The sequence below is a fragment of the Entamoeba nuttalli genome, assembly GCF_000257125.1.
Source record: "Entamoeba nuttalli P19 unplaced genomic scaffold asmbl_4128, whole genome shotgun sequence".
Taxonomy (NCBI): domain Eukaryota; phylum Evosea; order Mastigamoebida; family Endamoebidae; genus Entamoeba; species Entamoeba nuttalli.
This window is the reverse complement of record NW_008576577.1, coordinates 1-13,901: the sequence shown is the minus strand read 5'-3', so window position 1 is coordinate 13,901 and position 13,901 is coordinate 1. Positions and strand designations below refer to the sequence as shown.

The following is a 13,901-nucleotide window of genomic DNA, read 5'->3' as shown; positions in this document are numbered from 1 at the left end:
ATGATGAAGATGATGATGAAGATGATGATGTTGACGATTTTGAATTAGAAGATGATGAAGAAGATGATATGACTACATTTGATGAAGAAATGGAAAACGAAGAAGATTGTCCATGTACTAAATATCATTAAAACGAAATCATTTTATGAGAGTTAAAAGGGGTTATCTTTAACTGGTTTAGTTTTTAATTGAAAAAAGAACAAACTAAAAAAATTAAACAATATGCAACAAGCAGATGATAACTTTATTTCTACAACATTTCCTTTGGTACCTCTAACTCCACAACAAATAAGAGAAACAGTGCTTCCATTGAGTTTGGTTGTTAGACCATTTTTACATGAGGTGCAACACATTCCAATGCAATTATTAAGAATTCCGAAATGTAAAATATGTTCTGCATATTTTTCACCATTAACCCATTGGATTTGTCCTCATTCAAGGTATTATTGCTGTGTTTGTCATCAAATAGTTGCAGACCAACCTCAACGGTTTATTGACTGTGATAGAAATAAAGAAATAATTCCAGAGTTAAATAATAATTGTGTTGAATATTCAGGGGCTCGAATCAAAGAAGAAATTAACTTTACAAATGTCTTAATAATTGATCAGTGTATTGTTAAAGACATGCAACCGTTTATACAAACAATTAAAAATTCATTTACTATTTTAATATGTTCTAATACTATATCAACTATTGTTAAAGGAACAAGTGGATATACAGAAAAAATTATTTTAAATTTAAGTGAAGATGATATACCTCAATTATGCTCAATTTATTCTCCTACTAAAGCATATAAAATTGGAGAGTGGTGTAAAAGTTATAGAGGAATTGTTTTTAAAGGTAATTATTTACTTGAAGAATGTTTAAATGTTGCGTCAAAAATTATTGGAAAATATGGGGTTATTCAGTGTTTTCATTCTCTTAATTATGAATATATGAAATCAAAATGTAATAAAAATCAGATGAAAGATTTTGGAATTGATTGTATGAAAAAAGCAATAATGATAAATCATTATTTAATTGGAACCACAAATACTATAGATTGTTCTCTTTTAAGAATTCAATCAAAATTAACAAATGGAATTTTTATATCAAATATGTTAATAGATTCTTGTTTTATTGAAAAAATTAATAGAACTATAGTTGGATATGATGGAAATATAAGAATAAGAACTCCTGATAATATTGATGTAATAAAAGCATTTGGTTGTGTTGTAGGAGATAATTTTGGAGATTGTAAAGTTGGAGTATTAACAAAAGATCTTACTGTAATATTTAAATTAAGAGAATTAGAAGAAATGGTTAAAATAAAACATCAATACCAAGTTATTATTACTTTCATTGGTATTAATGGAACAAAAAGAATAAGAGTTTTAAATTTTGGAATAACAGTTGCTCCACATATTTCAGATGCTATAAAAGCTGTTCAACCTCAAATGGTTATATTAACAATGATTAACTCAAGTTTGTTTATTTTAAATTATAGTTAATCTTTCATAATTTATTTCATAGTGGCAAATGACTATTCAAATGGAATGAATAAAAAAGATATTTTAAAGAAATATACTGATAAATTGGTTACTTTTCTATCATACATGGGAAAAAATCAACCATTTTCACAATTCTTTCATGTTCTTTTTAAAAAATTTATGGAAGTTGAAGGAGTTCAAGAACAACAACTTATTTTTTCAATGGAAAAAGTTCATCGAAATGTTATTACAACGCTTGTTCCAAAGGTTGTACTTGTAAAACCTCCAAATCAATTTTTAATTATTAGTAATGAAATTTTAGTAGTAAATTGTGAATTAATGGCTTTTTATGCTGAAGAATTAAAAAAGAAATTCGGTGTTCAGGCTATTGAAAAATCTTGGCAATTAAAATTAAATTTTATTGAATCAGTACTTCACCAAGCAGATAATTATCAAACATATTTCAATTATCTAATGTCTTTGACTTAAAATAAATGTACTTTTATAACTCTTCTTTTTTTTATTTTATTTAACCGTAACAATATAAGAAGTAAAATAAAGATTCAATGATAAAAATTGAAATTGATTTTAATTATTAAATATCTTATTATTTTATTATTATAAACCTTTCTTCCCTTCTAAAAACAATTCAACTGTTTCATTTGTATTATTGTTTATTTTCATTTTATTTTATTGTTTTATTTTCCATTACTTCATTCACTATATTTATTTTATATTTTATTTTAGTTATTCTTATCATTTGATTATTCATTTATTAATTCATATTTAATTTGTGAGTTTTTATTTACATTATAATTTATTATTATATCTTCATTTATTATTATTTTATCATTATAAATAGCACATCATTTCATTTATTATTTGATGCAATTATTAATTTGTTTATTTCATTTAAATATATTATTTTCTTACATTAATTTCATTATTTTTTTTTTTATATTCACTTCTTCTTTATATTATCATTCTTCATTATTTTATTTGTTATTTTCTTATCATTTCATTTTCATACTATCAATATTATTTCACTATAACTTCTTTGTTTATTCTCATAACCCTATTAATTAAACATTCTACTTGCGTTATGGTATTTGCAGTTATACTAATTATTTTTATTTTTATCATAAGTGTGTCTAAATGAGAATTGATTATTATGTTTATAGTTATGATAAAATGTAATAAAGTGAATATTGCTATTTATTTGGTAATGACTATGTTTATGGTGATGTTATCTACATCTATTTGTTGATGCATAATTATTTCTTGTGATTTATGCACTAAGAAAATTTTAAAATTATAAAATAATTTAAAAGGAAAAGAAGTATTAATTATTTTGAACAATTAAAAAATTGTGTAAATTAAATAGTTTTAAAGTCATTAAAATTATAGTATTTTAATTTAAAAAGAATTATCAATTAGATCAAGAATGCAATCATGAAAACAAACAATGTAATAAATATCCCTGACACTCCAGCTTCAACAGTGATTGGATTATAATAATAAGGATAATATCCAGCTGGCTCAGCAACGATGTATAATAATTGTTTTGATTGTGGATTAAATTTACCCATTCCTAATTGTAATTTTTCATCAGTATAGACTTCAGCATCAACAGTTACATCTGAAATATCATATAATAAACATAATCCCCCTGCAGAAGGATTATCTACATATGCGAGTGTTTTAAATTTATAGTCGGAAACTGAGGGTGCAATGACAGTAGTATTATCTAATCCTTTTAATAAGTCCCACATAAAAAGAACTGTTTTTCCTTCTTCATCCGAAGAAGTAGAATCTTTTTTAGTAATTGGCTTTTGTGCAACTTCAGTTACCACTTTTCCATTTATAGACTCTTTTTTTACATTAGAAACTTGTATTACACATGAACATTTAGCTTGTCCTTTAGGGTCATTAGAACATCCTGTGAATTTGACTGTTCTAAATGAAAGTTAATATTCTTTTCTTCTACTTTTAAATTAAAATCGAACAAACAGACTAGTAGCGTCTTGAGATATTTTGTTAATTACTTCCGTACCACTAGGGATATTTCCATTTAACAAAGACCCATCTGAGAAGGTTCCTTGAATTTCTATTTCATTAAACAAATTTTATTAATAAATTATAACTTCTTTTAAAACATAACAAACCAACGCCAGAATCACATCTGTTCATGTAAAAATAATTATTTGAACCTGACGGAAATGAGAAAGTTAATACTAATTCATTTCCACTGTACTCTGCTCTATAAAAAGTGTTAATTGGAACATCAGTTGCTAAACATAAGAGATTAAAACAAAAGAGAAATGGTATGAACATAAGTAACAATTAAAAATAGTAATAAAAAGTAGTTCAAACTCTGTTTTGCTTTTTTTAGCTTTTTCTTTTAAATAATTTATTAAATAATTTATTAATTTTTTAAAATAAATTATTTCTCAACTCATAACAAAATTGTATTAAAATTAATTCATATTTTTCTGACAACATCATCTTTTATCCCTTTACTTAATTAAAAATTTATTCATTTCTAACTCTTTTCAAATAACTCCTTTTAATCATTTTATGAGTTATATTTCTAAGTTAATATTGTTTAAGATAATTGTAGTATTAATTAAAAAGTTAATAATATTATTATTAATTAAAGGATGTTGATTGTTAAATAATCAAAAACATTTAACTCTTTTCAAGAATCACGAATAAATACTAATCACTATCATAAAAAGTAATATAAACACAATAAATATAAGCATTAAGAAAATAAGTAATTCCTTACTTTCTTTATGTTAAAAAAGGTGTTTAGATTAATTATCCATGAAACCAACAAAAAGTGGATAATGTTAGTGATGATGTTATTTACTTATTTGTGAACACTTTAAGAGAAGAGGAAGAGTAATATATTTTTTTAGTGATTCAATTAATATATAATTGTATTGTTTTTAACAATGACATAATAAAAATTATACAATACAAATTCAATTGAACCATGAATGAGTGAGACATTGAGCTGCACTTGCACGAGTTAATTCATTATAGTCAAGCATTGGAAGAAGAAGTGAACTTATTTGTTTTGAGTCATATTCTGAGAATTTGTATTTATCTCTTAAGACCATATCTAGTGGCCAATAAGACAGTTGGTTATTTGGTATTTTCTTAAGTCCATAGTCATTTGTAAAATATTTTCTTTTATAAGGAGAGTTGTCAATCATATTTCTTGGAATTGGTCCTAGAAGCTCAATAAATTGAGCAAAATGGTCTTCAACTTTGGAATAATGAGTTGTTTGCTTTGGAGCAAATAAAAAGTCACCGGTTAATAATTCAAAGATCATACAGGCATGAGACCAAACATCTGCAGGACATCCCCAGTGAAGTCCTAGCATAACTTCTGGACAACGGTATTGCCTAGTTTGAATATCATTTGTGAATCTTTTTTCAATCCAATTAGCATTACCAAAATCAGCTAACATAACTTTAATATTATTAGCAGGAGGAACTTGGTTTCTTCTTTTAATATGGTTATGATCAATAACAAAATTTAATAATACATTTTCTGGTTTTAGGTCAGTATGAATAAGAGAACATTTAGTATGTAAATAGTTTAATGCAACTAATACTTGTCGTGATATTTCCTTTGTTATTTCTAATGGAATGCCACGGTAATGGTATAATTTAATTAAAGATAATAAATTACTTCCTCCAACTTCAGTAACAATACACATATGAATTCCATTTAATCCTCGGTGCTGGAATGAGTCAATAAGATGTAAACAATAACATTCTCTTAATGGGTCATTATTTGAAATAGTTTTTAATATTTCTATTTCATCTCGTGCAGTTTCTGTATATTTTTGTGCACTTCTAACAACTTTTAATGCCCCTTGTTCAAATTTACCATTATTTTGAAATTCAACTAGCCAAACAGTAGAAAAATGACCCCACCCTAGTTTTGTTTTTACAATATATTTCTTATTGAAAACTTCACCAATTTCAACTTTATGATATCCTCCATAATGGTAGTCATTAATGTCTTCAACATCATCTTCTTCATCCATGTCACTAAGTGAATCATTTTCATCGTCATATGGTTCCATCACTCTGTTTTTTCTATTTAAATCTTTTTAATTTTTTTCTTTTTTAAAATAGTTTTTTGTTTTTCATTTAATATAAAACTCTCATCAAAATTTAGGTTTTTATTGTCTTTATTATAAACAATCAACTTATGTTATCCTTTAATTGAATAATAAGTTGTTGGTTTTACTTTTTTATTCTATTTTAATAGTTTTATTGTTAATATTTCTCTTACTTTATGTTTATTTCTCAAAACAATATGATAATAATTATGGAACGTTTTTTAGTTTCATTGTTTGGAATTATCCTTTTATTATCCTTTTAAACTCCCATTCTTCTATTATGCTTACAATTTAGTTTTGGTAAAATCTTTTTAGATATTATTTTCTAATATCTATCTTTGGTTTATGTATTATTATTATTTAAATTCTATAAACTAAGTCTTTTATTGTTATTAAATACTTCATTTTAACGTTAACAGTTTATATAATAATTGAGAAAAAAATAAAATTTCCATTTGAAATAAAGCAACAAAACAAACGGAAATAATATATTTTCACTATTTATATAATTCAGTTGTTAGTATCTCTAATAGTTTGGCTTTTTATACTTTTTATTTTTAAATAAAACATAATTAATAAAAATCATTTTAGTTATAATGATTCGTTTTACTATGAAACAATTTGGGTATTCATATCCATAAATTACATTTAATATTCTTTATATTCAGAGAAAGAATATCACAATATGGGTTTGTTATATAAGTTTCTTTAACAAGAGGATATTACAACCTCCACATCTGAATAATAACTTATGCAATTCATTTATTATTCCAAAAATATATTCTGCTTGTTTATTGTCAACTTTCATCTTTTTTTATTCTTCTATCTGACTCTATTAAAAATAAAAAATGATTTTGAATCATTTATACCTTTACAAAATTCATCAATTTTCTTATCGACATATCCTCCAAATATTCTTTTTTAGTACCTTCAATAACAATTATTTTATGTTCTTTATTTATTATCTTTTAATTTAATATTAGTTTGTCTTATTTCTTATTAACAATTTCTGTATCAAACATATTGAATATTTTATAATTTGTTTAATTTTTTATTATATATACTTTATTTTTCATAATTTTATCATTCCTAATTATTTTATTCTCTCTCTTTTTTTATAATAATTATCGTACATTTTCCCATGCTTCTTTCTTCTTGTTAATTTCTTGTTATAACTTTCTTAATTTTCTTTTTCTAATTTTTTATTTTTATCTTTGATACTTTTCTTTATATTTCAATGGTTGTATTTATTTATCTATCCTTTGTTTTATTCACTAATTCTCCATCACCATGATTACACTTTTCTATTGTCTCATCATTTTATTATTTTTCTTTCTTCCATATTTATTCACTCTTTTCATTTCTATCAACAATCTTCTTCTTATTACTTCATTTATTCTATCATTTATTCGTTTTACTCTTTAAATAATTTGTTTACATGTTTCATTTGGTTTTATTTCAAATATTTCAATTTTAATACAACCTAAATAATATTTATAGTTTATATTATTTTATATTATTTGTTATTTTTCTGTTATTGGTAGGTGTTAAGGCATTACTCTTACGAATAAATACAAACGAAACTAAGAAAAAGAACAACAATCAATTATGAAAATGATGTAAAATAGAAATTAAGAAGAAACAATGGTATGACTATTTTACCAGAAAATATTAAAATAGAATGAACAAACAAATAAGATAAGAATGAAATAAAGAACAGGAGATTATAATAAACTACAATTAAAGAACTGATTAATAAAGATGATTTAAAATGAATATAAAGTTGTAAAGACTATTTTAGAAGAGAAGAGATATGAAACAAAACAAAAGATGAAATACATTTATCAAAACAATCGAGAGAACTATGATATTTATACTTTTATTATTTTCTACTTAACAAACAAAAGTATTAACTATTAATCTTTGACTGTTGTATTCTCATATTTTCTTCCACAGTCAATACAATTAATTTTTATTAATTAATAATATAATATGTTGTTGTTTATGTTTTAACATAAGTCAGTGATTTCCACAAGAAGTATAAAGAAAAGCATTTATTCAAGATTATAAAAACATAAATTAAAAATAGAAAGATCACTCAAAACAACATTTATCAACATAATAATATGAAAATATTAATAAATGATATATTTGTTAGGATGGTACAAACAAAAAATAATAACAACTACAATGGTAAAAAGAAATAAATTATGATTTATTTTATAATTACTATTTCATCATAATGGGAAATAGGTGTTTCACTTTCTACAATATGTTTTATTTCTAATGAAATAATTTTTTTTTCAAATATCAACAAATTAAATAATCTTCATTTACATTGATATTTAATTTTAATTTTGATTTTATTGAATATTAAAACTCTTCATTTTTTATTTTCTTGTTTTATGTTGAATATATCAATAACATTATGACTATGTTTCAATTATCATCAATATCAACAATCATTTTTTTTCTTGATAATACTTAAATATTCAAATCAAAAGTACCATTATTAAATATACTTACATATTGATAAATAAAAACCTTATATCATAATAAATACCACCTCAATTACGAATAATAACTATTAGTAATTAATAACCAAATTGGCTTGAATGTGTATTTTCTCATCAAAGAAAAAAAGACATAAGTAAATAATGAGTGATGGTAGAATGATTTAATTTATTTTAGAATATTAAGTAATGTTTCTAATATACCATCTAATAATAAACTAGAAGACTAAGAAAAAGTTTGGACATTGAGTTTTTGTTAAAAAAAATCAAAGAAAATAAAAACAAAATTTTTATTAAATTATGAAAAAATCAAAAGTCAAAAGAAAAAGAATGAAGTTAAGAAACCCTAAAAATTAGTAATGAAAGAACTGAAAATAACATATTCAATGGCAAAGAACTCCCACAAATCAAAAGGAAATAATAAACGTACTTTCCAAAAGAAAAACACAACAAAATTAAGTGTTACTGGATTTACTGGTACATCTCAACAACTTGTAAATTGGTTAAGTAGAGCAGGTCAAAATATCAAAAAGAATATATTTGTAAATGGAAATAATGGAACATTTACTGTTTCAGTTTCACTTCCAAATCTTGTTGAACAAATTTTAAGATTAAATGGTGATAATTATGATAATTCAATTGTCTCTATTTGTGAAATGCAACAACAACCACAAGCAACATCACTTCAATCTGTAGTTAAAGAACTTATTTCAAGATGTTACACTGCAGGAGATTTCTCAATTAATTTAGATAATCTTCAACAAAAATTACAAGCACTTGGATATCAACGTAATTTTGATAATGTTGCTTTAAATAAAATTTTTGAATTAATTGCTCTTTCAAAACCAGCACTAAAAGCAGTTCATTATTGTAACAACAATTTAACTTCATTAGTTTCATTTAAAAATTTAGGTAGATTATTTCCTTCATTAATGGGTCTCGACTTAACAAATAATTCAATTAGACAAATAGATCAATTAGACCATATTAAAGATTTACCACTTGAAGTTTTAACATTATTAAACAATCCAATTACTCAAGATCCCAATTATCTTTTGTTTGTTAGTTTTTTTTATTTATTTTTATTAAATCTATCTTTTTGAGGAGTATAATATTTCATTTTGTTTTAGGATACAGATAGTATTCTACTTCTCTCTTTTCTATTCAACCAGTTCTGCTGTACTTAAAGAATATATTTCCCACCTCTTTAGCCAAATTAGAACATATTTTAAAAAAATACGTCTTTTAGATCAAAAACCATTAGGAACTGCATTCCAGTTCCCTATTAGTATTAGTAATAATCTCCCAAGTATTGAAATTGGATATTTTGCTTCATTTGATATTTATTCTTATACAAATGGATTTTTAACTCAATACTTTGAATTGCTCGATAAGAATCCTGGTGATCTTATTCGTTTCTATAGCCCTTCATCAATATTTTCATTGACATTATCTGATGGTGTAGCTACATTCCTTTCTACTTCAAATAGAAATCATGCAAATCAATTTGCTCAAAATGAATATGTGTCAAGACTATATATAGGTCCTAAAATTGCTCCATTATTTGTTAATAAATTTGAACACTGTACACATAAAATGAATAATATTGCTTTTGATGTTTGCCAAATACAAATTCCACCACTCTTCCCAACTGTATTAAATATTACTGCTTTTGGAAAATGTGAATTGAACTCAAGAGAAATGAATTTTTATAGAACGTTCATTCTTACTCCAGATAACATCATTATTAATGAACACCTTCATCTCTTTAAAGGAGATATTCCTTTTGTTGTTGTTCAACAAACAAAGGATGCTATTGATGCAATTAATAATGTTAGTAATCTTACTAAATTATCAGTAGCTGAGGTGTTACCATTCCTTAAATCTACAAATTATGATTCTAAGATGGCAGTAGTAAGAATGACACTCGTTTTAAAAGTCATGGGTTCTAATTTCACTAAAGAACAAGCAGGTTTTATTTGTGAAAAATTACAATGGAATGAACAATATATTGGTCAAGGTATAAGTCAATATGGCTCAGAATTATTTAACAAATTACAACAAATTTAAATTGATTTTTTCTTAGTTTATTTCATTTAATTTTATTCTTCTGTCATTGCTTTAATAGCAAGTTTAGTTGCAACACTTAGACTTGAGCATGATAACATAAAGCCACTATGATGACAAAACAATGCACCTTTTTCTCCACAAGCTTCTTCTAATTCTTCATTTTCTTTACCTCTCCATGATTTAGGTAAACTTTTACGGTTAACAAATTGAGTTTCATTAATCGAAAAAATAAAATATCCTTTTGGAGAGTGTCTAATAAAGAACAAAAAGTTTCCTTCACATTTTAGCTCTTTCTCTACTTGAATTATTAAATTACTTTTTACTGGTTTATCAAAAAGCAAAATTCTTTTATCAAGACCTTGCTTTTCTAATGAACTTTTAGCATTTCGCATTACTGGATGATATAAAACTGCTGTTTCTATTGCTAAATTCATTGTTGAATTAAAAGTTTTATATTCATTTGTCACAATTAATTTAATATCATCAATTGAATTACAATAATCAGATGTGATATAAATCCCATCTGTTAATGGTTCATATTTTGTTGGACTATTATAACATAAAACACCATTCAGAATAGCATCTATTGATTCTAACCGATTAAGATAATAAAATTTACAAGCTAACCGAATGATTTCATCTGTTACTTTTATTGAGTTACCTTTAGGATCAATGTATTTCAAACAACAAGAATGTACAATCTCTTTTCCAAATTTAAGGAATACCATTGATGAACATGTCATTAGATATGATGAACCTGGATATTTTTTATTAAATCCTTTTTGATGATAGTCAAATAAATTTAATGATGGATCATATTGTCCGCCATATCCAAGAACAATATCACACTCTTTCATTTCCTCTTTTGAATGTAATAGTTTAATTGAAGACCGTTTAAATTGACTAACATTTTTTAATAAAGTTAATGAAAGAATTACATCAAATTCGAATCCAAAACCACTTACTCCAATAACACTATCTTCAATGAATCTTTTATTTTCGTTACGTGGATAAGTTGTTTTTTTAGTACCTTTTTTTGAGGGTCGATGTGGTTTTGATATTCTTTTTGACATGATTTTCTTTTAAAGTTTTTTTTTAAATTTAAAAAAAGAAAAACTAAAAATAATATATTTAAGCATCACCAAAATGAGCATAGAACATAGGGAAATTGACACTTTAAATAATAATACCAATGATGAAACAAATGATGGATATGAAAATGAAAAACCTACAAAACGTTCTTTTATTATTAAAGCAAATTCAATAACAGGAAAACCAACAAAAAACCTTGAATTCAATAATGTTGACTTGTCTCAATCACGAATTAGTGATGTAAAAAAAGCAATTCAAAGAGTCCATTCTCTTCATCCAAAAATTTCTTACATTGAAATTAGAAAAGAAGATGACCCAAATCAAACTCCTATTAATGACAATACTTATTTATATACTCTTGGAGATTTTGAATATCTTTATGCTACATTTACAACTCCTTTAAGCATTAATGAAAAGTTGAAAAATTATTATAATAACTATTTAAAAGATAAGTTGAAATTTATTAATAAATACTTCATCAATTATACTGTATTTGGATTAACACTTCTTTGGTTTATAGTTGCAACTAGTAATTTTAGAAAGGTTCTATTTGGAATATTATTTTTATTACATTATTTGTTTGTTTTTATTTATTTTATATTATTACTCTTTCATTATTCATTTCATATATTAGATGCTTAAAAAAAATTATTACAATTCATTTCACTTTTGACCGTCAACACAGCTCTAGAATGAAACCTTTACTTACTTTCTTTTTATCATTATATCCTTATTGGAACCCTTATGACCCTCAACACAATACTATTATTGATGAAACAGAGACTAATAAAACAGAACAACAAAACCATCAAGAAATTGATCCTAATGTTCATATTATAAATGATAATAATGAAAATGAAATTAATGACATGAATAATAATTTTATACCTGAAAATGAAAATAATGAAAATATTAATCAAGAACAAGAAGAGACTGATGATCTGCTTGTAGCTCAAAATTAAAACTTCTAATACTTTATTCTGTCTAAGAATTATAAAGTCAAATTAATTTTTTGTTATTCTTTTGTTGTAATTTGAAACGATTAATTCAAAAAAAAAATAAATTTAAACTAACAATGATAGTAATTAATAGATTCATAATTAAGAAAATATTTGAAAAATAAACCTACTCTCTTTTGTATTAAGTATTAAATGAAGATAAATTAAATATTAATACTCTCAATGATTAAATTTATGGAGGAAGTACATTAGAGAATAATAACGCTAATAAAGAATATAAAGTTATGTCAAAAAAGAATAAAAAAAATATACTTTCTATTATTAAATTACTCAACTTAATAGTTTGACATAATATAATATGTAAATATTGTGAAATTTTTATATATTTGCAAATCAAAAAAAAATTTATTTGTAATGAATAATGATGTACTTATTTCAATTTTTTTTATTTACTCAAAGTATTAAAAGTAACTAATTACTTGAAAAACAAATTGTAATATAAAAAATCATCCATGTAAAATACAATTTAATGATTACTTAAATGCCATAGTCCAATTGTTTTAGTATAATAATTATAATTTGATTAAATTTTTACTCTTTTTTAATTAGTATTAAATAAAACTACTTTATAGAGATAAAAAAAAACAAATACACTATCAAATTGTAGTATTATTCAAAAACAATAGTACAGATATTATTAACCAAACAATACAAGTAGTGTTATGAACAAAAAATCACATATCAGTGATATAAACATAAAATATATATAATAAGTGTAGATGAAAGTGTAAGAAGTGTAATTATAAACTACATTATAAAAAATACATTATTTTATAAATTAAATACAATAATAAATAAGTGTCTTAGCAGTAAACAAAATAATTACTATTTTAAATAAACCCAATAATTAACAAAAAGAATTTTCATTAACAAATTATTATTCATATAACGGTGCTGTTTTTAATAAGACAAAAAAAACCAATAAGTGTCTGATATACTACTACTTCTATAATTAAATAATGTTTATATCCTTAATACTGAGTTTAGTAAAAAACTGATATATCAATTTAACACAATTATTATTTCAATACACAAAACTTACAAATCTTATGCAATTACAGTTTTTTCTCAATAGAAGTAATAAAACACTCAAAAGAAAAAATAACATCACTGTTTTACTCTATTAGTTTTATGTTAATTCTTTTTTTTTATATTTTTTTACAATTTAAACATAAAGCTATTTCTTTTTATTAAAAAATAATAAGTAGTATTGTTACATAAAACTTAGTGTTAGTCCAAATATTTTTATTTGAATTTTAGGTATAAAGTTATTTGATGATACTTTAACGTTAGTCATTTTGTTTATACTATCAGAGACATAACATAAGAAAATAGTTTTTTTACAAGTGAAATTCATTATCAACATTCTCCTTGCTCAATTCGTTAATAGCGAGACAATTTTACTATAACTCAAGAATAAAAGAAAATGAGTTTCAATAGATATTAAAATAAATATAACTTTTTAATATTTTTAAATTTTCAAAAAAGAAATAACTTTATATTTTATAAGTAAATATTTTTCTTTAAAATATAATAAAAAACTAAGTAATAATAACACATTACCAAAATCTTCACTTTAACGAAATTAAGAAACG

The 13,901-nt window shown here is 23.5% G+C and overlaps 6 protein-coding genes across 6 annotated transcripts; 3 read left to right on the top strand and 3 right to left on the bottom strand.

Annotated features, from left to right (window-relative positions):
- Window positions 1-222: 222 nt before the first annotated feature.
- ENU1_094640 (Sec23/Sec24 beta-sandwich domain containing protein) lies at window positions 223-1,959 on the top strand (the record flags this gene model as incomplete). Its single annotated transcript, XM_008859124.1, has 2 exons — window positions 223-1,465; window positions 1,514-1,959. The coding sequence occupies 2 exons, from the start codon at window positions 223-225 to the stop codon at window positions 1,957-1,959; spliced, it is 1,689 nt and encodes a 562-aa protein (XP_008857346.1).
- Window positions 1,960-2,903: 944 nt separating this feature from the next.
- Window positions 2,904-3,804, bottom strand: ENU1_094630 (hypothetical protein; the record flags this gene model as incomplete). Its single annotated transcript, XM_008859123.1, has 3 exons — window positions 2,904-3,426; window positions 3,481-3,577; window positions 3,636-3,804. 3 exons carry the CDS (start codon window positions 3,802-3,804, stop codon window positions 2,904-2,906), a joined length of 789 nt encoding a protein of 262 aa, XP_008857345.1.
- A 653-nt stretch (window positions 3,805-4,457) lies between these two features.
- Window positions 4,458-5,573, bottom strand: ENU1_094620 (protein kinase, putative; the record flags this gene model as incomplete). The annotated part of the gene is made up of 1 exon (XM_008859122.1): window positions 4,458-5,573. One exon carries the CDS (start codon window positions 5,571-5,573, stop codon window positions 4,458-4,460), a length of 1,116 nt encoding a protein of 371 aa, XP_008857344.1.
- Window positions 5,574-8,511: 2,938 nt separating this feature from the next.
- On the top strand, window positions 8,512-10,195 carry ENU1_094610 (hypothetical protein; the record flags this gene model as incomplete). The annotated part of the gene is made up of 2 exons (XM_008859121.1): window positions 8,512-9,182; window positions 9,256-10,195. 2 exons carry the CDS (start codon window positions 8,512-8,514, stop codon window positions 10,193-10,195), a joined length of 1,611 nt encoding a protein of 536 aa, XP_008857343.1.
- A 26-nt stretch (window positions 10,196-10,221) lies between these two features.
- ENU1_094600 (hypothetical protein) lies at window positions 10,222-11,268 on the bottom strand (the record flags this gene model as incomplete). Its single annotated transcript, XM_008859120.1, has 1 exon — window positions 10,222-11,268. One exon carries the CDS (start codon window positions 11,266-11,268, stop codon window positions 10,228-10,230), a length of 1,041 nt encoding a protein of 346 aa, XP_008857342.1. The 3' UTR covers window positions 10,222-10,227.
- Window positions 11,269-11,341: 73 nt separating this feature from the next.
- ENU1_094590 (hypothetical protein) lies at window positions 11,342-12,249 on the top strand (the record flags this gene model as incomplete). The annotated part of the gene is made up of 2 exons (XM_008859119.1): window positions 11,342-11,865; window positions 11,922-12,249. 2 exons carry the CDS (start codon window positions 11,342-11,344, stop codon window positions 12,247-12,249), a joined length of 852 nt encoding a protein of 283 aa, XP_008857341.1.
- Between the last annotated feature and the right edge of the window lie 1,652 nt (window positions 12,250-13,901).